General features: G+C 43.5%; 1 protein-coding gene across 2 annotated transcripts; it reads left to right on the top strand.

The window, feature by feature from the left end:
* The first annotated feature begins 4,730 nt into the window (after positions 1–4,730).
* ercc8 (excision repair cross-complementation group 8) lies at positions 4,731–22,664 on the top strand. 2 transcript variants are annotated; one of them, XM_064936826.1, is made up of 12 exons: positions 4,731–5,096; positions 5,562–5,657; positions 5,910–6,011; positions 6,143–6,266; positions 7,221–7,302; positions 8,464–8,532; positions 9,017–9,083; positions 9,803–9,906; positions 13,329–13,453; positions 14,438–14,635; positions 18,729–18,821; positions 20,027–22,664. In XM_064936826.1, the coding sequence occupies exons 1-12, from the start codon at positions 5,020–5,022 to the stop codon at positions 20,087–20,089; spliced, it is 1,200 nt and encodes a 399-aa protein (XP_064792898.1). In that variant the 5' UTR covers positions 4,731–5,019; the 3' UTR covers positions 20,090–22,664. The 2 variants fall into 2 exon arrangements, with proteins under 2 accessions (XP_064792898.1, XP_064792899.1); XM_064936827.1 differs by lacking the exon at positions 20,027–22,664 and having other exon boundaries at positions 14,438–14,675; positions 18,729–18,808.
* The last annotated feature ends 3,114 nt before the right edge of the window (positions 22,665–25,778 follow it).

Here is a 25,778-nt window from a genome sequence, read left to right as displayed (position 1 = left end):
AGCACAACAAAGGTATTAAATTGAATTTATTTTGTGTAACAGACATATACAACAAAATGTACTGGACAACATCACTTGAAATAATTAATTAAAACGCTTGTTTCCAAAGTGGTCCTCGATGGTAAAAACAACAACACATATATAACCTAATATAGGGGACAGACAGATAGAGACAGATGAATAGATTGAGCAGATAGATTGTTGAGAAAGAGAGCGCTACCTATGCATCTATGAGAGAGACAGATGAAAAAGAGCTCACTTTAACAAGACATATACTGAATAATACATACCTTTTATTTACACTAGGTTGGCCTGAGAAAGAAAGAGGAGAGAGTGCGCATGTGTGTGTAGCTGATGATAGAGCACAGCTCTGGCCTTCCTGAGGAAGAGTGAGTGGGAAAAAGGACCATTATGACCGGTGCAATTACACGGCCAATATGTGATGGCATAAGTGTGCATGTTTTTTTTAAACATTTTTTTTATTTCACCTTTATTTAACCAGGTAGGCTAGTTGAGAACAAGTTCTCATTTACAACTGCGACCTGGCCAAGATAAAGCAAAGCAGTGTGAACAGACAACAACACAGAGTTACACATGGAGTAAACAATAAACAAGTCAATAACACAGTAGAAAAAAAATGGAAAAAAAAGAAAAAGAAGAGTCTATATACATTGTGTGCAAAAGGCCTGAGGAGGTAGGCGAAAAATTACAATTTAGCAGATTAACACTGGAGTGATAAATGATCAGATGGTCATGTGCAGGTAGAGATACTGGTGTGCAAAAGAGCAGCAGCTAACTGGAAGGAAAGGCGGCCAAATGAGGTGTTGGCTTTAGGGATGATCAGTGAGATACACCTGCTGGAGCAAATGCTACAGGTGGGTGTTGCTATCATGACCAGTGAACTGAGATTAGGCGGAGCTTTACCAAGCATGGAATTGTAGATGACCTGTAAGATTGATTGATTGGAACTTGATGCCTCGCCTATTAATGCATGAAAGGCCCTATTGAGAAATCAACATAGGCCTAGTGACTGAACAACAAAAGAGGTCCCAATACTAGTAGCAACATCAGCAGCAACACTGCCAGCAGCAGCAACACTGCCAGTAGCAGCAACACTGCCAGCAGCAGCAACACTGCCAGTAGCAGCAACACTGCCAGCAGCAGCAACACTGCCAGCAGCAGCAACACTGCCAGTAGCAGCAACACTGCCAGTAGCAGCAACACAGCCGGCTGCAACACTGCCAGCAGCAGCAACACTGCCAGTAGCCTAGGCCTACAGTAGATTGCGCTCTGTGATGTTTGAATACTCAGCCACCTACATGCTTAGAAACAGCTTAACGGTAACCTGACATTAGTAATGAGTATGAGGTGGGCAGAGGTCTCCCAAATTAAACAAACAGATGACAATGACAACAGTCTCAGTACAGTTAGTAAGCAGATGGGTAATAGGGCAGTATCTCCTTTCTAAATCCTACACCCCGAGTGGTAGAAATAGGCCTACATGAATGGATGAATTTCGACCAGATTCAAGTGGTTTGACTCTAACTGCGTTCTCAGTCTATAAAACCATATTAGCTGTATTCATTTACCAGATGATAAATGAATACAGCTAATATGGTTTTATAGACTGAGAACGCAGTCCTAGTCAGACCACTTGAATCTGGTCGAAATTCATCCATTCATGTAGGCCTATTTCTTTGTGTCCTTGTGCTAACCAACAGGATATGGAAGGTTAACTAACAGCATCATGTCCGAAGGTGGAGTCCTCCTCACACTTTGGCATATAACCCCTGACAAGGGGCCGTGTAAAGTCAGTGGTCGTGTGAAGGAGAGGAGACGAGGTAAAGAAACTACTGTATTTCAGTCTACAGGAGAACAACATGTATGTCCTCGACCTTGTTAAATGACAACAGTGTCTAGTCACTACGGATTAGCCTGCTGACTCATATCGGAGGCCTGGCTTATACGTTATGCTACATACTGCTTCCATGGGAAGATCTCAATTGCATACTCCTCGTATCCTCTCCCCTCCTCAAAACCCATTGGTGGAGAAGGTCAGGGGGGGACCTCTGGCTTTCTCATCCAATGGGTTTTGAAAAGGAGACGAATAGAGAGGGGAGAGGATGCAATTGAGATCTTCCCCATGTCTCAACTTGGAGATCTGACCTCGTTCTACATCCTCATACACAGGATGGAATGTGTTTGTCTGAAGAGTAGAGGGAGATTGTAATTATGTGACAAGTTTGCAGTGTCATATTATATAATGGCTTGAATGGGATGTTTAAACAATGATGGGCTTCAGTGAGCTGTCAAATGTCAAATGTGCTGCAATTAACAGACAAGCAAGTGGAGAGGGAGAAGAAGCTTATGTAATTTGTATGTGTACAAAAGTATGAGGACACTTGCTCGTTGAACATCTCATTCCAAAATTATGGGCATTAATATGGAGTTGGTCCCCCTTTTGCTGCTATAACAGCCTCCACTCGTCTGGAAAGGCTTTCCACTAGATGTTGGAACATTGCTGCAAGGACTTGCTTCCATTCAGCTACAAAAGCATTAGCAAGGTCGGGCACTGATGTTGGGCGATTAGGCCTGGCTCTCAGTCTGTGTTCCAATTCATCCCAAAGGTGTTCAATGGGGTTGAGGTCATGGCTCTGTGCAAGCCAGTCAAGTTTTTCCACACCGATCAACAAACCATTTCAGTATGGACCTCGCTTTGTGCAAGGGGGGCATTGTCATTCTGAAACAGGGCCTTCCCCAAACTGTTGCCACAAAGCTGGAAGCACAGATTCGTCTAGAATGTATTTGTATGCTGTATTGTCAAGCTTTCCCTTCACTGGAACTAAGGAACCTGAACCATGAAAAACAGCCCCAGACCATTATTCCTCCTTCACCAAACCTTACAGTTGGCACTATACATACTGGCAGGTAGTTCCACTCCAACCGATGCTTGGCATCGCGCATGGTGATCTCAGGCTTGTGTGCGGCTGCTTGGCCATGGAAACCTATTTCACGAAGCTCCCGACTAACCGTTCTTGTGCCTAACGTTGATTCCAGAGGTAGTTTGGAACTCGGTAGTGAGTGTTGCAACTGAGTGTTGCAATCTTCTCACGCTATGTGCTTCAGCATTCGCCGGTCCCGTTCTGTGAGCTTGTGCGGCCTACCACTTCGCAGCTGAGCTGTTGTTGCTCCTAGACGTTTCCACTTCACAATAACAGTACTGACAGTTGACTGGGGCAGCTCTAACAGGGCAGAAATTTGACAAACTGACTTGTTGGAAAGGTGGCATCCTATGACGGTACCACATTGTAAGTCACTGTGCTATTTAGTACGGGCTATTCTACCTCCATTGTTTGTGTAACAGTATAACTTTAGACCGTCCCCTCGCCCATACCCGGGCGCGAACCAGGGACCCTCTGCACACATCAACAACAGTCACCCACGTTACCCATCACTCCACAAAAGCCGCGGCTCTTGCAGAGCCAGGGGAACCACTACTTCAAGGTCTCAGAGCAAGTGACGTCACCGATTGAAACGCTATTTAGCGCGCGCTACCGCTAACTAGCTAGCCGTTTCACATCTGTTACACTGACCCCCCTTTTGACCTCCTCCTTTTCCGCACCTGCCAGTGATCCGGGTTAACAGCATCAATGTAAAAGTATAACTTTAGACCGTCCCCTCGCCCATACCCGGGCGCAAACCAAGGACCCTCTGCACACATCAACAACAGTCACCCACGAAGCATCGTTACCCATCGCTCCACAAAAGCCGCGGCTCTTGCAGAGCAAGGGGAACCACTACTTCAAGGTCTCAGAGCAAGTGATGTCACCGATTGAAACGCTATTTAGCGCGCACCACCGCTAACTAGCTAGCTGTTTCACATCCGTTACATTTGTCTATGGAGATTGCATGGCGGTGTCCTTGATTTTATACACCTGTCAGCAATGGGTGTGGCTGAAATAGCAGAATCCACTAATTTGAAGGGGTGTCCACATAATTTTGAGAATGTAGTGTATATTATATCAAAACAGGTTCATACACTCCATCTAGTGGTCATATCTTACAAAGCAAAAAGTGACAGCCAAGATCTCAACAACATTGTAACAAACAGACAATGTGATCATCTTGATTTAAAGCATCATTGTGTAAGACGTTTGGTCACAGTTTTAGCTATATTTCTAATATTGAAATTAATATTAGCGAGCTACTGTTACAGTCTGCACACATTTACTTTAACATTAGCTAGGTAGCGAAAATGCATAACTTCTCGTTACAGTAATAAAATTGGACAGTTATAGAAGATAACTGAGTAGCTACGAGACTAGTTAGAAGTAACGTTATCTATGTTTGACAAAACAGAGGCGTTCGTCTAGGTCAAAGTTTATACAGGGGATGGGGTAATGTTAACGTTAGCCACTTAAGTATTTTCCTCTGGCTGTCAGTAGTATTTATTTCCTAAATGGTCGGTGCCCACATGTTCTTTCATCACCCCAACGGTCCGGCGTAATAGACCTCTGATCCTGCTCATATTGAGAATATATGATATATGCAGCTATCGTTCTCGTATACGTCACCATACAACCAGTCCCATCAACGCATATTCAATTGGATTTGTTGTTTATGTAATCAAAAACAGATAACAGTAAGATATGTTTTGATTGGATGTTTTGATTGGATGACTGTATCCGAGTAACCAATGAGTGCGCTTGTTATACCAGAGCGGTGTTCAAACATAACAACATGGCCACCCACACGTCCCTTGTTGACTGGGAGCTAGCTTGCTAAATGATGTTAAATAAAACAGTGGCATAAAATGATTCGATCGGGATTTTATCAATCCCAGATCACAAATATGTATTGTACACACAAAGCGTTTGAAAAACGAGTTCAGTAGCGAACGATATTGAACGTGTAGATGGGTAACCAACCCTCGAGCTAGCTATGCTAGCTTGAGAACAAACAAACATTCATTTAAGGCTAGCTAGCTACGAAATTGAAATATTAATTTATTGTGGGAAGATGTTGGGTTTTCTAACAGCAAGACAGGCTGGACTTGACGACCCACTTCGTCTGAGACGGGCAGAGTCAACACGGAGGTGAGGGGAAGTTGGACATATCATTCCTGGGAACGCTAACGTTACTGTTACCAGTGTTTTGTCGGTATCACTTGCTGTCACAATCATAAATGGTCTATATCGTAAAAATTTATGAAAACAACTATTTGCTTTGGGATGTTAATTTAAAGAGTGGCATAAGGTCAACAGTGTGTCTAGTTTAAAAAATACATTTTATGAAGATATATTGTAGACATAGGCGGGGTTTATGACGGTTGTGCAATTAATTAGGCTCCATGTTGGTGTGTGGGTGTTATGACGCATTCAAAACAACCGGGAACTCGGAAATCTCCGACTTCAGTGCGTTCATCACAACTAGGAATTCGGTAAAAGTATTTTGAACGACCATTCAACTCGGAATTCCATTTTGGGAACTCGGGCAGCTCCTACTTTCCGACCTGAAGATCACTGACGTCATGACGTCAGTCTTCTTTGTTTTCTCTTAAGGGTCCTCAATTTAGAGCTGAATCATGACAGAGATGTGGATCGAATCCATAGCAACGGCGTAAACACCATAGACATTGAAGTCATTGAGGGCAGATAGTAAGTATCATTAGTAGTAGGTCTGACAATATGTCAATTGAGGACATAATTTGTTATGATTACCATATAGCCTAGGCCTATAACATGTAACCTAATGCATAGTTCCGTCATCACCTGATTTCAACATAACGTGATACATAAGCAACCTCCTATAATTCAACATAGACATGTGTTGCCTGTATAGCACTTTTTTAGAATCCTTCTGGTGCTATCTCATTGGGAGATAACCCTCTCCTCTTGTCTGTTCTGTAGCATGCTATCTGGAGGGGCAGATGGGGTGATTGTGGTGTATGACCTGGAGAACAACAGCAGGAAACCCCAATACACCTGTAAAGCAGTCTGCACTGTAGGCAGGTGTGTGGCTCACATACCTGATGGCATCCACTAGATGGCAGCATCACTGTGTGTGTGTGAGTGTGTGTGTGAGTGTGTGTGTGAGAGAGAGAGAGGCTCTGGTGGTCACTGTTAGTCTGTTTGTGTTGCAGGTCCAGTCGGTATGTCCACAGGTTCAGTGTAGAGACAGTGCAGTGGTACCCACACGACACAGGCATGTTTGTCTCCAGCTCCTTTGACAAAACCATGAAGGTCTGGGACACTGAGACACTAAAGGTACACCTTACATACTCTTTTTAACTCGGTCTCTCTCTTGCACTCTTTTATGGCCATATGGTGCTCTCTGTGATGAGCTAGAATCACGCTGTGCCATGGTTACCTCAGAGGCGGCTAGGGGACAGCAAAACTTGTTTGCAGAGGGATTTGCATTGTAACTGTCACTCTACTCTCGTCCTCCAGCTTCCTAGTCCCCTGCTCTGTTCCCCTCCACTCCCCTCCATTCCTCTCCTCCAGCTTCCTAGTCCCCTCCCCTCCATTCCCTCCTCCCCTCCATTCCTCTCCCTCCAGTTCTCCTCCACTCCCCTCCATTCCTCTCCTCCAGCTTCCTAGTCCCCTGCTCTGTTCTCCTCCACTCCCCCATTCCTCTCCTCCAGCTTCCTAGTGCCCTGCTCTGTTCTCCTCCATTCCTCTCCTCCTCTAGCTTCCTAGTCCCTTGCTCTGTTCTCCTCCACTCCCCTCCATTCCTCTCCTCCTCCAGCATCCTAGTCCCCTGCTCTGTTCTCCTCCACTCCCCTCCATTCCTCTATCCTCCCTCCTCCAGCTTCCTAGTGCCCTGCTCTGTTCTCCTCCACTCCCCTCCATTCCTCTCCTCCTCCAGCTTCCTAGTCCCCTGCTCTGTTCTCCTCCACTCCCCTCCATTCCTCTCCTCCTCCTGCTTCCTAGTCCCCTGCTCTGTTCTCCTCCACTCCCCTCCATTCCTCTCCCAGTCTCACAGCCGCATCCCTCATTTCTGTCTCCTGGTCCCATTGTGTCAGTCAGTCACGACAGTGTTCTTTCCTATCGTGCTGGCCGGCTAACCGACTGACTGAACAGTGGTTTTCTATACATGTTTGATCTTCCTATGTAGTAGTGTTGTCTCTGTACAGCACAGATATATCAAGTTAATGTTCATGTTGAACTAAAGCTGATAAAGTTTAGAGTCTGAAGTTCCTTCTTCTTGTGTGTCTGTAGCCCGCTGAAGTGTTCCAGTTTGAAGGAAACGTCTACTGTCACCACATGTCCCCCATTGCCAGGAAACACAGCCTCATCGCAGGTGTGTGTGTGTGTGTGTGTGTGTGTGTGTGTGTAGCAAGCTCCGTCTCACATCAGAATTAGACGTTCATCTATGTTTCTTAAACATCACATTTCGAAGTTGTTGTAAAAATCACATTTTGAAGTGTTTTTAAGGTTAAGTTTTATGGTTAACCATTCTGAGTTAATGCCTAAGGTAAGGGTTAAGATTTGGGATAGGTTTAAAAAACAAAATCTCAAAAACAACTTTCTGTCGTGGATTTGAGCATGCAACCTTTAGCACCAGAGATAGATGCTTACGCCTATCCAGCATCCCTCACCCCTGTCCACAATGCCTTGGCAACACCTAAACCTACTTGAAGCCTAGTGGCCGGTTTCCACGTCATCTCCCGACGTCCCTAGACATGGATGGACGTCGAATTCTGGCTTGTATCACGGGTGATCTGGCTGTGGGTGAAATTGTACGTGTGTCATGCTCTTAAAATATGATTTACTGTCTATGTCTTATTGATATAATCTAAGAATGAACATATGAGGCCTCAGTAAATCAAACAAAATTACGTTAAAATGTTGTTTGTGAAACAGCTGTGTGGTACAGAGTCTATGCCCCTAGCGGTGTCAGGGGTTGGAACTGACTCAGGAAGAGTTTAGAGAGACGTGCTGTTCTGGAGACATGACAGGAATCCAGGCTCTGCCCCCCTGCTGACAGAGCAGGACAGACTGGTTACACATACCTTCCCAATCACCCACACTGCTCTCACTCGCCCTGTTGTGTTTTGTTTCTCTGAGATTCTTTTCCAAACTCAAAACAAAATGCCATGAAGTCTTTCAATTACACATTTTACTAATGGCACAATCAACCTTTTTCTGGAAAGTTCTGGTGGTGCTAGAATAATCAGAATTTGTCAGGCGAACCAGAATTCTAATTTTATTTGTGTCGGGTTTCTAACAGATGGACTCAACCCTGGTTATTTTGTGTCCATCCCTGTCAGCTCTAGCTCCCTGTCAGCTCTCATCCCCTATGTGAATGATGTGTATTATTAGCTCATGTTTATCCAAGAGTAGAACTGCTCTCTTATACATTCCTATCTTATCTGAGAGAACCAGGGCCTCCAATTTCTCCTCTGTCACAAAGCATTAACGCACACAGTGAAAGTGGAGATGTTTTTCTGTGTGTTCTCAGTGGGTACCAAAGACCAGAAAGTACAGCTCTGTGACCTGAAGTCTGGCTCACGCATCCAGGTTTTGCAGGGTGAGAGCCACACACACACACCCACCCACCCCTATGTCTTACTATACTTGTGAGGACTTCAAAATCTTATTTTCCCTAAACCTAATTGAACCTTTATTTAACTAGGCAAGTCATTTAAGAAACAAATTCTTATTTACAATGGCTCCCTACCCCAGACAAACCCGGACGATACTGGGCCAATTGTGCACCGCCCTATGGGACTCCCAATCATGGCCGGATGTGATACAGCCTGGATTTGAACCAGGGACTGTAGTGACGCCTCTTGCACTGAGATGCAGTGCCTCAGACCGCTGTGCCACTCGGGAGTGTAAACCTAACCCCTAAGCCTAAAATAGCCTTTTTACAAGTGAGGCCTGGCAAAATGTCCTCACTTCTGAGTTTTATTTGGTTTACTTTTCTTGTGAGGACTTCTGGTACTCACAAGTATAGTAAAACGTGTCTACACTAACGCACACTTCCACCGACTGTCCTTTCTATCCCTCAGGTCACAGAGGTGAGGTCCTATCTGTTCGATGGTCGCCAAGATATGAGCACATTTTAGCTACAGCCAGGTAGGCCGACCTACACCAAACCTGGAGAGATACAACTACCTTGAAGGGCCATTAGATAAATGTCCCTCCCTCATTTCACGCCCAAGTATCATAGAAATTCCCATCTAGCTAGTGAAAGGGATTCTACTTTCTATTACCATAACTAGACTGTATCAGTATGTCACCTGAACTCATTGGCACACAGAGAGACTGAACCAGCCTCTGTTCCCTGGGAATAACAATGCAGCATATGGCAGGGAGAGAGTACTCCGCTGGTTTATGCCAAATTAGATCTGCTAATTAAACCATTGGGATCAAATCACTGTCCCTTTGGGCTGTAAGTGATTTGAAAAACAACTGAGCAGCATTTCAACTGCTACTGATAACATGGGCAGTTGGACAGTGAAGCACACTGTCTTTGAACATTTAGTATGGACTGAAATTATTTTTTTATATGGAGGACTGTTTTGAGGAAATTTGAGGCACTATTCTATAGCTGGATAATTGAAGGGATTGTGTTGCGTTGTTGTAGTGTTACGTTGTTGATGCCCAGTGATGTGAACCTTCATCTGCAGACCAATTAGGGGACGTTTATGTAAGGTTCATTTATATATCCCTTTAAGGCCCCAGGGCACAGACACATGTCCCCTGAGGGATGGAAGGCTGTTGATTTTGGCTTCTCATGCGCTCTCTCTGTTGCTCTGTCTCTCTATCTCGACCTCTCGCTCTCTCTCTCTCAGTACTGACAGCAGGGTGTTGGTGTGGGATGTGCGTCGGGCCTCAGGGAGCCTGTTCTCTCTGGATCAACACAACGGGGACAAGTCCAAGGCCTCTTCAGAGGCAGGTAGGAACACATTGTTACACCTCCCCTCTCCCTGACTCCCCACACCCCTGATAACGGGGTCAAGAGAAGATGTCTACATGATAGTGAAAGCATTGTGATAACGGGGTCAAGAGAAGATGTCTACATGATAGTGAAAGCATTGTGATAACGGGGTCAAGAGAAGATGTCTACATGATAGTGAAAGCATTGTGATAACGGGGTCCTGGGAAGATGTCTACATGATAGTGAAAGCATTGTGAAGATGTCTAATGATAGTGAAAGCATTGTGATAACGGGGTCCTGGGAAGATGTCTACATGATAGGGTCCTGGGAAGATGTCTACATGATAGTGAAAGCATTGTGATAACGGGGTCCTGGGAAGATGTCTACAAAGCATGATAGTGAAAGCATTGTGATAACGGGGTCCTGGGAAGATGTCTACATGATAGTGAAAGCATTGTGATAACGGGGTCCTGGGAAGATGTCTACATGATAGTGAAAGCATTGTGATAACGGGGTCCTGGGAAGATGTCTACATGATAGTGAAAGCATTGTGATAACGGGGTCCTGGGAAGATGTCTACATGATAGTGAAAGCATTGTGATAACGGGGTCCTGGGAAGATGTCTACATGATAGTGAAAGCATTGTGATAACGGGGTCCTGGGAAGATGTCTACATGATAGTGAAAGCATTGTGATAACGGGGTCCTGAGAAGATGTCTACATGATAGTGAAAGCATTGTGATAACGGGGTCAAGAGAAGATGTCTACATGATAGTGAAAGCATTGTGATAACGGGGTCCTGAGAAGATGTCTACATGATAGTGAAAGCATTGTGATAACGGGGTCAAGAGAAGATGTCTACATGATAGTGAAAGCATTGTGATAACGGGGTCCTGTCTACATGATAGTGAAGCATGTCGATAGGCATTGTCAAGAGAAGATGTCTACATGATAGTGAAAGCATTGTGATAACGGGGTCCTGGGAAGATGTCTACATGATAGTGAAAGCATTGTGATAACGGGGTCATTGAGAAGATGTCTACATGATAGTGAAAGCATTGTGATAACGGGGTCCTGAGAAGATGTCTACATGATAGTGAAAGCATTGTGATGATAGTGAAAGCATTGTGATAACGGGGTCCTGAGAAGATGTCTACATGATAGTGAAAGCATTGTGATAACGGGGTCCTGAGAAGATGTCTACATGATAGTGAAAGCATTGTGATAACGGGGTCCTGGGAAGATGTCTACATGATAGTGAAAGCATTGTGATAACGGGGTCCTGAGAAAGATGTCTACATGATAGTGAAAGCATTGTGATAACGGGGTCCTGGGAAGATGTCTACATGATAGTGAAAGCATTGTGATAACGGGGAAGATCCTGATAGGAAGATGTCTGTCTACATGATAGTGAAAGCATTGTGATAACGGGGTCCTGGGAAGATGTCTACATGATAGTGAAAGCATTGTGATAACGGGGTCCTGAGAAGATGTCTACATGATAGTGAAAGCATTGTGATAACGGGGTCCTGGGAAGATGTCTACATGATAGTGAAAGCATTGTGATAACGGGGTCCTGGGAAGATGTCTACATGATAGTGAAAGCATTGTGATAATGATAGTGAAAGCGGGGTCCGGGAAGATGTCTACATGATAGTGAAAGCATTGTGATAACGGGGTCCTGAGAAGATGTCTACATGATAGTGAAAGCATTGTGATAACGGGGTCCTGGGAAGATGTCTACATGATAGTGAAAGCATTGTGATAACGGGGTCCTGAGAAGATGTCTACATGATAGTGAAAGCATTGTGATAACGGGGTCCTGAGAAGATGTCTACATGATAGTGAAAGCATTGTGATAACGGGGTCCTGGGAAGATGTCTACATGATAGTGAAAGCATTGTGATAACGGGGTCCTGAGAAGATGTCTACATGATAGTGAAAGCATTGTGATAACGGGGTCCTGGGAAGATGTCTACATGATAACGGGTGAAAGCATTGTGATAACGGGGTCCTGAGAAGATGTCTACATGATAGTGAAAGCATTGTGATAACGGGGTCCTGAGAAGATGTCTACATGATAGTGAAAGCATTGTGATAACGGGGTCCTGGGAAGATGTCTACATGATAGTGAAAGCATTGTGATAACGGGGTCAAGAGAAGATGTCTACATGATAGTGAAAGCATTGTGATAACGGGGTCCTGGGAAGATGTCTACATGATAGTGAAAGCATTGTGATAACGGGGTCCTGGGAAGATGTCTACATGATAGTGAAAGCATTGTGATAACGGGGTCCTGGGAAGATGTCTACATGATAGTGAAAGCATTGTGATAACGGGGTCCTGGGAAGATGTCTACATGATAGTGAAAGCATTGTGATAACGGGGTCCTGGGAAGATGTCTACATGATAGTGAAAGCATTGTGATAACGGGGTCCTGGGAAGATGTCTACATGATAGTGAAAGCATTGTGATAACGGGGTCCTGAGAAGATGTCTACATGATAGTGAAAGCATTGTGATAACGGGGTCCTGGGAAGATGTCTACATGATAGTGAAAGCATTGTGATAACGGGGTCCTGGGCAGATGTCTACATGATAGTGAAAGCATTGTGATAACCTGGGGTCCTGGGAAGATGTGATAACGGGGTCCTGGGAAGATGTCTACATGATAGTGAAAGCATTGTGATAACGGGGTCCTGGGAAGATGAAGATGTCTATAACATGATGATAGTGAAAGCATTGTGATAACGGGGTCCTGGGAGAGAAGATGTCTACATGATAGTGAAAGCATTGTGATAACGGGGTCCTGGGAAGATGTCTACATGATAGTGAAAGCATTGTGATAACGGGGTCCTGGGAAGATGTCTACATGATAGTGAAAGCATTGTGATAACGGGGTCAAGAGAAGATGTCTACATGATAGTGAAAGCATTGTGATAACGGGGTCCTGGGAAGATGTCTACATGATAGTGAAAGCATTGTGATAACGGGGTCCTGGGAAGATGTCTACATGATAGTGAAAGCATTGTGATAACGGGGTCAAGAGAAGATGTCTACATGATAGTGAAAGCATTGTGATAACGGGGTCCTGAGAAGATGTCTACATGATAGTGAAAGCATTGTGATAACGGGGTCCTGGGAAGATGTCTACATGATAGTGAAAGCATTGTGATAACGGGGTCCTGGGAAGATGTCTACATGATAGTGAAAGCATTGTGGGTCCTGGGAAGATGTCTACATGATAGTGAAAGCTGGGAAGATGTCTACATGATAGTGAAAGCATTGTGATAACGGGGTCAAGAGAAGATGTCTACATGATAGTGAAAGCATCGTGATAACGGGGTCAAGAGAAGAGATAAAGGGTTGAGTGTCCTTTCCCCTTAAACAATAGTTATATCATCTCATTGGCATTTAATGACGCGTGTGTGTTTTTGCCAGTGAACACAGCCCATAATGGAAGGGTAAATGGCCTCTGCTTCACGGTCGACGGCCTCTACCTTCTCACCACGGGAACAGACGACCGCATGAGGCTGTGGAACAGTGCCAATGGAAACAACACACTGGTAGGTTCTGTGTGTGTGTGTTACAGTGCAGAGAGTGTCAAAAAGTGTTTGGCGTCCAATGGATGAGGGTGGGGACTGTGTGTGTGTGTGTGTGTATGCACATTTCCTGCCCATCCCTGGAGTCCTTGTCTGGAACACATAACATAGCGTGTGTGACTCTTCCAGGCCTTACCCTAAATGATCAGTAGCCATCCCTCTCTGACAGCGGCCTCCAGCACTAAGGGACATCATTGTGCCTCTAATTAACTTCCCCTCACTAACTGGGTCTGCAGGTGAAGGCCTCAAGCCTTCCCATAATGGTCCTGTGCTGCTTTGGGTTAGGAGAAACAGTTTGCCTGCTTGATGACTTGAAGATATATACATATATCCCTTTTATACACAGACTAAAATCCCACATGTTGGTATGTCTGAAAGGGGTAAGGAGTAAAAACATGGACAAATAAAAGCTAGCGAAAGACCAAGTCATGATTCCTGCATTTTCAGACCCTGTAACCAAAATACAGGAATGAATGGTGAATGGTTCTCTGCTTTTTTGCAGGTAAATTCATGAACACTTCCATTGTTTAATATCGCCCTAATTTGAACTGCAAACAGATCCCATGGTTTAACAACACCTCCCACTTATATTTATAAAAGGGGTATACCTGAAAATAAATGCTAAGGAAGGGGCTGTATGAAAGGGGGGTCATATAAACATTGCCTTATATTTTACACGTCACATGCTACATCTTCTGCCTAAAATGAGTTATACAGTACATCTTTAAACAGTTAATCTCGACAAATCCCAGGGAAGCCCACCTTAACTGGCGTGGTCCGTATCAGTACAACACATGTTGAGGTCTATTTAACCAGGTTTCAGATTTCTTTCCATGCTTATCACCACACTACATAATATTCTGTAGCAGGTTGATAGTTGAAGTGCTGTTCTACTGTTAGCTTGGTCATCCGTCCAACTGACCCTCCCAACTCCTCTCTGTCCCTCAGGTGAATTATGGGAAGGTGAGTAACGATAGCCGTAAGGGGTTAAAGATCACGGTGTCTCGTAGCTGCAGCCCGGAGTTTGTGTTTGTACCCTGTGGCAGCTCAGTGGCGGTGTACACTCTACACACTGGGGAACTCGTAACCATGCTAAGGGGACACTACAACAACGTGGACTGCTGCCAGTTCCACCCCGACTACCAGGTGACTGACTGACTATCTCTGTCTGCCCGTCTGTCTGTAGGTGCGTCCATCCTTTATGGCTATAGACTAATAAGAAATTACAGTGTTATTAACATCATTATGTTTGTTCATTATCAATACCCTACGTATGTTCATGTAAATCAGCTCATGTGACGTCATATTGTTCCTAAGTTGAACCAAGGTTTCTGAGACGTGGGTCCTATTCATTAGTGCACACTGTAGCAAACCATAGCAAAATGTTTTGCAATGGAAAACCCGGTAGGTCCCTCCCTGTTTTGACCCATTTGCTTTTGTTTGGTTCCCAATGAATATGACCCTAGCAGACCAGAGGCCTTGAAGGCCTTCTGTACATCACAGAGAATCATAATAAATTCCTATTCTACCCACATTACTAGCGTCCTGCACATAGATAGCTGACGCATTGTCAGTTTGTTATTGTACAGTTGGCACAGATATGACAACCTGCCTTGGGAGGTACGGAACACTGTGGCCTTTCACTAATGTTAATCGAAGAAGATACTGAATTGAGACAGCATCCCCTCTTTTGCATTTTCCTGTTAATGGTTAAGGTTAGTATTTGTGACGAATGATTGGATGTTTACATCTGTGTAGCGCAGGACGAGATCTGTGAGTTGCAGTGGGGGGTGTATTTGAGGTAGGCTACAGTAGGTAATTTACCCTTGAATAGATGATATATTAAAGTCAACATCCTCATGTAAAGCCATTAGCCATGGCCTAGTCACAGGGGTATGAAAAACAATTGGGCCTTAATGATTATAAAGGTGAAGGCCAGAAATGAGTTTGTTCTCTTTTATGGAGAGTTTTGTTTACTCTTCAAAGTACTGCAATGGGAGGTTTGTTGAAGAACGGGGTCGTGCTACGTCAGATCATCCGATAATCTACTTTTACAAAGGCGGGTCTTTCCTTTCTTCACTCCAACTGCTATACCACATAAAGGCTAATAAATTCCCTAATACATGATTATACAGTTTCCGTAGTATCTCATTGTAATGCATATCTTACACATGCACATCGCCTTTCATATCACACTAGTATTTGTGTTAGACATTAGTTCTGCTGCTAGAGTATATCCGCCTAATGTCCTACTTATTAAACCTGTACGAATGTGGCAGAGCAACTTTGAGTGTTTTTTTATTGGAAAGAACACAGTTCTGGAATGTCTTTTTGCTTCTTGTCTTTAGAAGTAGGCTAATGCCACATTTGACATTTTAGTCATTTAGCAGACACGTTTATCCAGAGCGACTTACAGGAGTAATTAGGGTTGAGTGCCTTGCTCAAGGGCACATCGACCAATTTAATTTATTATAATATATATTTATCTTCTTCACCTAGTCGGCTTAGGGATTCGAGCCAGCGACCTTTCGGTTATTGGCCCAACACTCTTAACCGCTAGGCTACCTGCCACCCAAAAATACACCTCTTCAAATGATTGGCACGTTTGGACTTTATGAACTACTATTGGTTGTTTTCCTGGATGATGATTGTCATTGTTTTGAGTCTAGTGTTTCATAAGGTAGACACTGCTGTAATAACTATGTACTTTCTCCCGCCATCAACACTGATACTTCACCAACATGCTTCTTTCCACTTGACAAACTTAGCTATTTTAGGACCGAATGCTAACATGTGTATATGGGACACAGAGATTAAACCAAATGGAAGTTGAGCTGCAGACAAAATGGGTAAACAAACAGTAGCCAGGACCAGAGCTATACACTACTGTTCAAAAGTTTGGGGTCACTTAGAAATGTCCTTGATTTTGAAAGAAAAGCAAATTTTTTGTCTGTTAAAATAACATCAAATTGATCAGAAATACAGTGTAGACATTGTTAATGTTGTAAACGACTATTGTAGATTTTTGGCAGATTTTTAATGGAATATCTACATAGGCGTACAGAGGCCCAATATCAGCAACCATTGCTCCTGTGTTCGCACGTTGTGTTAGCTTATTCAAGTTTATCATTTTAAAAGGCTAATTGATTATTAGAAAGCCCTTTTGCAATTATGTTAGCACATCTGAAAACTGTTGTTCTGATTTAATAAAGCATTAAAACTGGCCTTCTTTAGACTAGTTGAGTATCTGGAGCATCAGCATTTGTGGGTTTGATTACAGGCTCAAATTGCCAAGAAACTGAAGATCTTGTACAACGCTGTGTACTACTCCCTTCACAGAACAGTGCAAACTGTCTCTAACCAGAATAGAAAGAGTGGGAGGCCCCGGTGCACACCTGAGCAAGAGGACAAGTACATTAGTGTCTAGTTTGAGAAACAGTCCTCAACTGGCAGCTTCATTAAATGGTACCCGCAAAACACCAGTCTCAACTAGAGGTCGACCTATTAATCGGAATGGGCGATTTAATTAGGGCCGATTTCAAGTTTTCATAACAATCGGTATTTTTGGGCGCCAATTTGCATATTTTTTAAATATTTTTTTATATACCTTTATTTAACTAGGCAAGTCAGTTAAGAACACATTCTTATTTTCAATGACGGCCTAGGAATGGTGGGTTAACTGCCTTGTTCAGGGGCAGAATAACAGATTTTCACCTTGTCAGCTCGGGGGATTCAATCTTGCGACCTTACAGTTAAGTAGTCCAACGCAATAACGACCTGTCTCTCTCTCGTTGCACTCCACAAGGAGACTGCCTGTTACGCAAATGCAGTAAGCCAAGGTAAGTTGCTAGCTAGCATTTAAAGTTATCTTTAAAAAACTATCAATCATAATCACTAGTTAACTACACATGGTTGATGATATTACTAGATATTATCTAGCGTGTCCTGCGTTGCATATAATCCGACTGAGCATACAAGTATCTGACTGAGCGGTGGTAGGCAGAAGCAGGCGAGTAAACATTCATTCAAACAGCACTTTCGTGCGTTTTGACAGCAGCTCTTCATTGTGCGTTAAGCATTGCGCTGTTTGACTTCAAGCTGATCAACTCCCGAGATGAAGCTCGTGTAACCGAAGTGAAATGGCTAGCTAGTTAGCGCATGCTAATTGTTGTTGTGTTGCTGGTTCGAGCCCAGGGAGGAGCGAGGAGAGGAACGGAAGCTATACTATTACACTGGCAATACTAAAGTGCCTATAAGAACATCCAATAGTCAAAGGTTAATGAAATACAAATGGTATAGAGGGAAATAGTCCTATAATACCTATAATAACTACAACCTAAAACTTCTTACCTGGGAATATTGAAGACTCATGTTAAAAGGAACCACCAGCTTTCATATGTTCTCATGTTCTGAGCAAGGAACTGAAACATTAGCTTTTTTACATAGCACATATTGCACTTTTACTTTCTTCTCCAACACTTTGTTTTTGCATTATTTAAACCAAATTGAACATGTTTCCTTATTTACTTGAGGCTAAAATTGATTTTATTGATGTATTATATTAAGTTAAAACAAGTGTTCATTCAGTATTGTTGTAATTAATTAAAATAATAATAATAATAATTGCAGATTAATCGGTATCGGCTTTTTTTGGTCCTCCAACAATCGGTATCGGCGTTGAAAATCATAATCGGTCGACCTCTCGTCTCAACATCAACAGTGAAGGGGCGACTCCAGGATGCTGGCCTTCTAATCGAAACCACAAATGCTGATGCTCCAGATACTCAACTACTCAACTACCAAAGAAGGACATTTTTATTGTTTCTTTAATCAGCAACAGTTTTCAGCTGTGCTAACATAATTGCAAAAGGGTTTTCTATGATCAATTAGCCTTTTAAAATGATAGACTTGGATTAGCTAACACAACGTGCCATTGGAACACAGGAGTGATGGTTGCTGATAATGGGCTTCTGTACGCCTATGTAAATGTTCCATAAACATTTAGCAGTTTCCAGCTACAATAGTCATTTACAACATTAACAATGTCTACACTGTATTTCTGATCAATTTGATGTTATTATAATGGACAAAAAATGTGCCTTTCAAAATCAAAAACATTTCTAAGTGACCCCAAACTTTTGAACGGTAGTGTATATATAGATAAATATATGGCTCTGGCCAGGACTTAAAGAGTATTGAGACCCAGGCTATATCACTCCTCTCTTCTGTATGTTTCCAGGAGCTGTACAGCGGGGGTAAAGACTGTAACATCCTAGCCTGGGTTCCTGTTGTACGGCCACCAGACGTGGAAGAAGAAGGGACAGCCGCCAAGGTAGGAGGCTGCACAGCAGGAACAATTTTAAGCACATTTGGGGGTTAGTAATTATACGCAGGGCCCTGTTCTTGTTCTAAAACGCTGTCACATTACCAAACTAATAGACAGGCATCTGGTAGGCCCTTTTTATTTGATACCAGTACATGTACATTTTAGACATTTAGCAGACGCTCTTATCCGGAGTGATCAATCAATCAAATGTATTTATAAAGCCCTTTTTACATCAGCCGATGTCACAAAGTGCTATACAGAAACCCAGCCTAAAACCCCAATCCGCAAGGAATTCAGATGTAGAATCACAGTGGCTAGGAACATCTCCCTAGAAAGGCAGGAATCTAGAAAGAAACCTAGAGAGGAACCAGGCTCTGAGGGCTAGTTCTCTTCTGGCTGTGCCGGGTGGAGATTATAACCGTACATGGCCAAGATGTTCCAACGCTCATAGATAATAATTACAGTGGTTGTAGAGGGTGCAACAGGTCAGCACCTCAAGAGTAAATGTCAGTTGGCTTTTCTTAGCCATTCATTCAAAGTTAGAGACAGCAGGTGCGGTAGAGAGCGAGGGTCAAAAACAGCAGATCTAAACCAGGTCAGAACTTGTCCGTGTAGACCAATTTGGGTTTCCAATCTCTCCAAAAGAATGTGGTGATCGATGGTATCAAAATCAGCACTAAGGTCTAGGAGCACGAGGACAGATACAGAGCCTTTGTCTGCCATCAAAAGGTAATTTACCACCTTCACGATTGCAGTCTCTGTGCGATGATGGGGTCTAAAACCTGACTGAAGCATTTCGTATACAATGTTAGTTTTTAGGAAGGCAGTGAGTTGCTGCGCAACAGCTTTTTCTACAACTTTTTAGAGGAATGGCAGACAGACTTCGCTTTTGTGCACACAGAAATGAGATCATAGGGGTTGTGGCTTGTGCTGCACCTTGTAACTCGGTACACACACAGTCAGCCTGGCTCAGCTTGGCTACATTCCCCAGGTGCTGATGAAATTATGTCGATAGGCATCTTCAGCTAGCTCCAAAAGCAGCTTCACCAGTTCTATTTAGTTTGGGAAACGGAATAATAATTGCTTGCTTGCACTTGGGAAATGTTTTTAATGCTTTCCTGATTACTCAATCGCTTTAACTCAAAACAACATGACAGCGAGAGAGTAAAGTGAGTTGAGAGTATTTTACTGAATGTATTTCTCCATCCCAGGGTGGGAGCCAGGCTACGGTGAATCCTGCTTTTGAAGACGCATGGAGCAGTGATGAGGACTGATGCATAAGCACAACTGTACAGCCCTACTCCATCGGACATTATGCATCTGTACAGCCCTACTCCATCGGACATTATGCATCTGTACAGCCCTACTCCATCGGACATTATGCATCTGTACAGCCCTACTCCATCGGACATTATGCATCTGTACAGCCCTACTCCATCGGACATTATGCATCTGTACAGCCCTACTCCATCGGACATTATGCATCTGTACAGCCCTACTCCATCGGACATTATGCATCTGTACAGCCCTACTCCATCGGACATAGCTTTAGGAATCTCATCATGGTGCTAGCTTCAGGAATCTCATCATGGTGTTAGCTTCAGGAATCTCATGTAGCATCTGAAGACTACAAATGCAGTTTAACATCTACTGTGGAGTTGGAGAATGAACCTTAATAGACTTTGAATCTCTGAGGTGACATCTGATTTATCTTTTATTTTATATACAAAATGGAAATCGACACTGAGTGTATGAAACATTGGGAACACCTACCTAATATTCAGTTGCATCATTTTGCCCTCAGAACAGCCTCAATTTGTCGGGGCACCTCTACAGGTGTCGAAAGCGTTTCACAGGGATGCTGGCTCATCTTGATACACACGGGAAACTGTTAAGTGTGAAAACCCATCTGCGTTGCAGTTATTGACACACTCAAACCAGTGTGCCTGGCACCTACTACCAGCAGCATACGGTCAGCAGCATACGGTCAGCAGCATACGGTCAGCAGCATACGGTCAGCAGCATACGGTCAGCAGCATACGGTCAGCAGCATACGGTCAGCAGCATATCACCCTGCATCCCACTGCTGCCTTGCCTCTGAAGCTAAGCAGGGTCGGTCCTGGTCAGTCCCTGGATGGGAGATCAGATGCTGCTGGAAGTGGTGTTGGAGGGCCAGTAGGGGGCACTCTTCCCTCTGGTCTATCTATCCCAATACCACAGGGGAGTGATTGGGGACATTGCCCTGTGTAGGGTGATGTCTTTCGGATGGGACTTTAAATGGGTGTCCTGACTCTTTGTGGTCATTAAAAATCCCATGCACTTATCGTAAGAGTAGGGGTGTTAACCCTGTTGTCCTGACTAAATTCCCAACCTGGCCCCACCTAATCATCCCCCTCATTCCTAATTGGCAGATATCACTCCTCACCTCTCCAGCTGATGTGTGGTGCGCGTTCTGGCACAAAAGGTGGGTTCTACATGTTGGTGGTAGATGAGGTGAGTTTCCCCGTACTATGTGAAGAGCTTTGAGTAATTCTGTTTGTTGAAAAGCGCTATATAATTCCAATCAATTATTAATTACCATACCCCGTTCAAAGGCTCTTCAATCTTTTGTCTCCCCCATTCACCCTCTGAATGGCAAACAGACACAACCCATGTCTCAATTGTCTCAAGGCTTAAAAATCCTTCTTTAACCTGTCTCCTTCCCTTCATCTACACTGATTTGAAGTGGATTTAACAGGTCACATCCATAAGGGCTCTTAGCTTTCAACTGAATTTACCTGGTCAGTCTATGACATGGAAAGAGCAGGTGTCCCTAATGTTTTGTACACTCAGTGTATGGTGTTGATGATTTGTGCATTAAAACCTATGGATGGGTATCTGCACTGCTGTATAATCTGTTTCTATTGTCTGCCTTTGACGCAACATACATTGTACTTTGTACTTTACATGGTGTTAAAATCAGCTTTCCATTATTCCAATGATGACCAGAGTAAAACCAGCTGAACTGGAGCCAAACCTTTCCTCATAGCGTCTTTGAACATGACGTTCAAGAGACCCACCTTTCCGTCATCAATTCACACAGAAATATTTGTCAGCCATGTCTCTGTCTCTCCCCTACATTTGCATTATTTATTCTGTTGTCATTGTTAAAACCAGCTCTGTATTGTTGTTGTTGTTAGACGTGATACTGAAATCAGACTCACTTTCTCTCCTACTGGCAGCCTCATGTTTACATATGATTGGCTTGAAGGGCATTATTTCCCTATAACTCACGGCATATTTGCATGGTAGAATGTTCATGGTTCAATGGCCATAGTTCATTCTATGGCAAAAGTCGAATTGAAAACATTGATTTTGTTGTATTCCCAATGGCAAGCTAGGACTGATGATTTGGTTAGCTATAGTAAACTTGCCAGCTACTTCAGTGGATGTTGAACACATTTCTAGCGACAAATATGTTAAATTATAGCCACGGTATAATGGAGATAATCAACTCGGCTCTATGAGTTCTCTGAAAAATAACACAACTCTGTGGAAGGTCAGTTCCAGTCTGCATGGAACACACCTTCCACGTCATTCATTATTTTCTATAGAATGCATAGCCTCTCTTTGATTAAACCCTTTTAACATACTTTTAACCTCTAGGAAACCCTACCAACAATTAATCCTATCAGTCCCGAGATTCCAGCAAAAATCAACTTTTCATTTATCTGACGTTAATTTATCTGTAGCCCTTATATTTAGCCTCACAATTAAGTGTTTTACACTTTTCTTTTCAGGATAACCAGATCTCCGGTTGCGTTCATGGTTTTATTGACATGTCAATAAAAAATATTCTGCCAAAAAACATTGAAATGAATTGATATGAATGCTGTAAGTACTGAAATTGTTTGCTCACTGAGAAATTAATATAAATATCCAACCAGTCAATGACAACTGTGGAGTTTGTGACAGCAATTATGTAAGCTTATTACAGTATTATAAACACTGTCCAAGGATTTGGTATGCTCTTCTATGTAGAACATTTGACACTTTTTCCTCATGTATGTATAATAGGATTTCACTGCTTGAGACACCCAGAGGTGTTTGTTGTACACTATATGTACAAAAGTTTGTGGAGCCCTTCAATTTAGTGGATTCAGCTATTTCAGCCCCACCCGTTGCTGACAGTTGTTTGCATTGCTGTGTGCCCAATTTTAATCTCCAAAGACAAACATTTGCAGTAGACTGGCCTTACTGAAGAGCTCAGTAACTTTCAATTTCAAAGTGGCACCATCATAGGATGCCACCTTTCCAACATGTCAGTTCATAACATTTCTGCCCCGGTCAACTGTAAATGCTGTTATTGGGAAGTGGAAACATCTAGGAGCAACAACGGAACAGCCATGAAGTGGAAGGCCACACAACAGGACCGGCGAGTGCTGAAACGTGTCCTTGGTTACAACACTACCCAGGCCCTGCTTGTCCCCAGGCACCCTCATTTGTTGACTTCTGTGATCAAAAAAGCCCTGGTTTCATGCATGTTAACATCAGAAGCCTCCTCCCTAAGTTTGTTTTACTTACTGCTTTAGCACACTCTGCCAACCCTGATGTCCTTGCCGTGTCTGAATCCTGGCTTAGGAAGGCCACCAAAAATTCTGAGATTTCCATACCCAACTACAACATTTTCCGTCAAGATAGAACTGCCAAAGGGGGAGGAGTAGCAATCTACTGCAGTCATACCTTCCAGGTCTATGCCCAAACAGTTCGAACTTCTAATTGTAAAAATTAATCTCTCCAGAAATAAGTCTCTTACTGTTGCCGCCTGTTATCGACCCCCCCCCCCAGCTCCCAGCTGTGCCCTGGACACCATATGTGAATTCCTCGCCCCCCATCTAGCTTCAGAGTTCGTTCTGTTGGGTGACCTAAACTGGGACATGCTTAACACCCCGGCAGTCCTACAATCTAAGCTAGATGCCCTCAATTTCACACAAATCATCAAGGAACCCACCAGGTACAAACCTAAATCCGTAAACATGGCCACATTATCCTGACCAACTTGCCCTCCAAATATACCTCTGCTGTTTTCAATCAGGATCTGCGATCACTGCCTCATCCGCTATGGGTCTGCAGTCAAACGACCACCCCTCATCACTGTCAAACGCTCCCTAAAACACTTCAGCAAGCAGGCCTTTCTAATCGACCTGGCCCGGGTATCCTGGACGAATATTGACCTCATCACATCAGTCGAGGATGCCTGGTTGTTCTTTAAAAGTAATTTCCTCACCATCTTAGATAAGCATGCCCCTTTCAAAAAAATGCAGAACTAAGAACAGAGATAGCCCTTTGTTCACTCCAGACCTGACGGCCCTTGACCAGCACAAAAACATCCTGTGGCGGACTGCAATGGCATCAAATGGTCCCTGCGATATACAACTGTTCAGGGAAGTCAGGAACCAATACACACAGTCAGTCAGGAAAGCAAAGGCTAGCTTTTTTAAGCAGAAATTTGCATCCTGTAGCCCTAACTCCAAAACATTTTGGGACACTGCAAAGTCCATGGAGAACAAGAGCACCTCCTCCCAACTGCCCATTGCACAGAGGCTAGGGAACACGGTCACCACCGATTAAATCCGTGATAAACAAACATTTCAATAAGCATTTCTCTACGGCTGGCCATGCCTTCCTCCTTGCTAATCCAACCCTGGCCAACAGCTCCACCCTCCCCCCCGCAGCTACTCGCCCGAGCCTCTAGGCAGACGACACCATTCTGTGTGCTTCTGGCTTTCCTTGGACACTGCTAACTAACCCTCAAACAAGCTTCAATGCCATACCACACTCCTTCCGTGATCTCCAACTGCTCTTAAACGCTAGTAAAACCAAATGCGTGCTTTTCAACCGTTCGGTGCCCGTACCCGCACGCCCGACTAGCATCATCACCCTGGACGGTTCTGACTTAGAATATGTGGACAACTATAAATACCTAGGTGTCTGGCTAGACTGTAAACTCTCCTTCCAGACTCATTAAACATCTCCAATCCAAAATCAAATCCAGAATCGGCTTTCTATTTCGCAACAAAGCCTCCTTCACTCATGCTGCCAAACTTACCCTCGTAAAACGGACTATCCTACCGATCCTCGACTTCAGCGATGTCATGTACAAAATAGCTTCCAATACTCTAGTCAGCAAACTGGATGCAGTCTATCACCATCCGTTTTGTTACCAAAGCCCCTTATACCACCCACCACTGCAACCTGTATGCTCTGGAGACATATTTCCCTCACTAACTTTAAACATCAGCTATCTGAGCAGCTAAACGATCGCTGCAGCTGTGCATAGTCCATCTGTAAATAGCCCACCCAATCTACCTACCACATCCCCATACTGTTTTTATTTACTTCTCTGCTCTTTTGCACACCAGTATCCCTACTTGCACATCATCATCTGCTCATTTATCACTCCAGTGTTAATCTGCTAAATTGTAATTCTTCGCTACTATAGCCTATTTATTGCCTCATGCCTTTTGCACACACTGTATATATACTTTATTTATTTCTACTGTGTCATTGACTTGTTTATTGTGTTATTGGCTTGTTTATTGTTTATTCCATGTGTAACTCTGTGTTGTCTGTGTCACACTACTCTGCTTTATCTTGGCCAGGTCACAGGTGTAAATGAGAACTTGTTCTCAACTAGCCTACCTGGTTAAATAAAGGTGAAATATATATATTTTTTTAAAGAATGAAAAAAAAGCTACCGAGTTCCAATCTGCCTCTGGAAGCAACGTCAGCACAATAACTGTTCGTCGGGAGTGCCACGTCTTGACATTAGTTCCTTTTTTATGTCTCTATTTTAGTGTGGTCTGGGCGTGAGTCGGGGTGGGCTTTTGATGTTTTTGTTGTATTTTTTGTATTTCTGCTTTTGGCCCAGTCAGAGGTAGCTGTCAATCGTTGTCTCTGATTGAGAACCATACCTAGGTAGCC

Source organism: Oncorhynchus masou, chromosome 25, assembly GCF_036934945.1.
Source record: "Oncorhynchus masou masou isolate Uvic2021 chromosome 25, UVic_Omas_1.1, whole genome shotgun sequence".
Classification (NCBI taxonomy): domain Eukaryota; kingdom Metazoa; phylum Chordata; class Actinopteri; order Salmoniformes; family Salmonidae; genus Oncorhynchus; species Oncorhynchus masou.
Note: the sequence above shows the minus strand (reverse complement) of the source record. Positions and strands in the feature narration are given on the sequence as shown.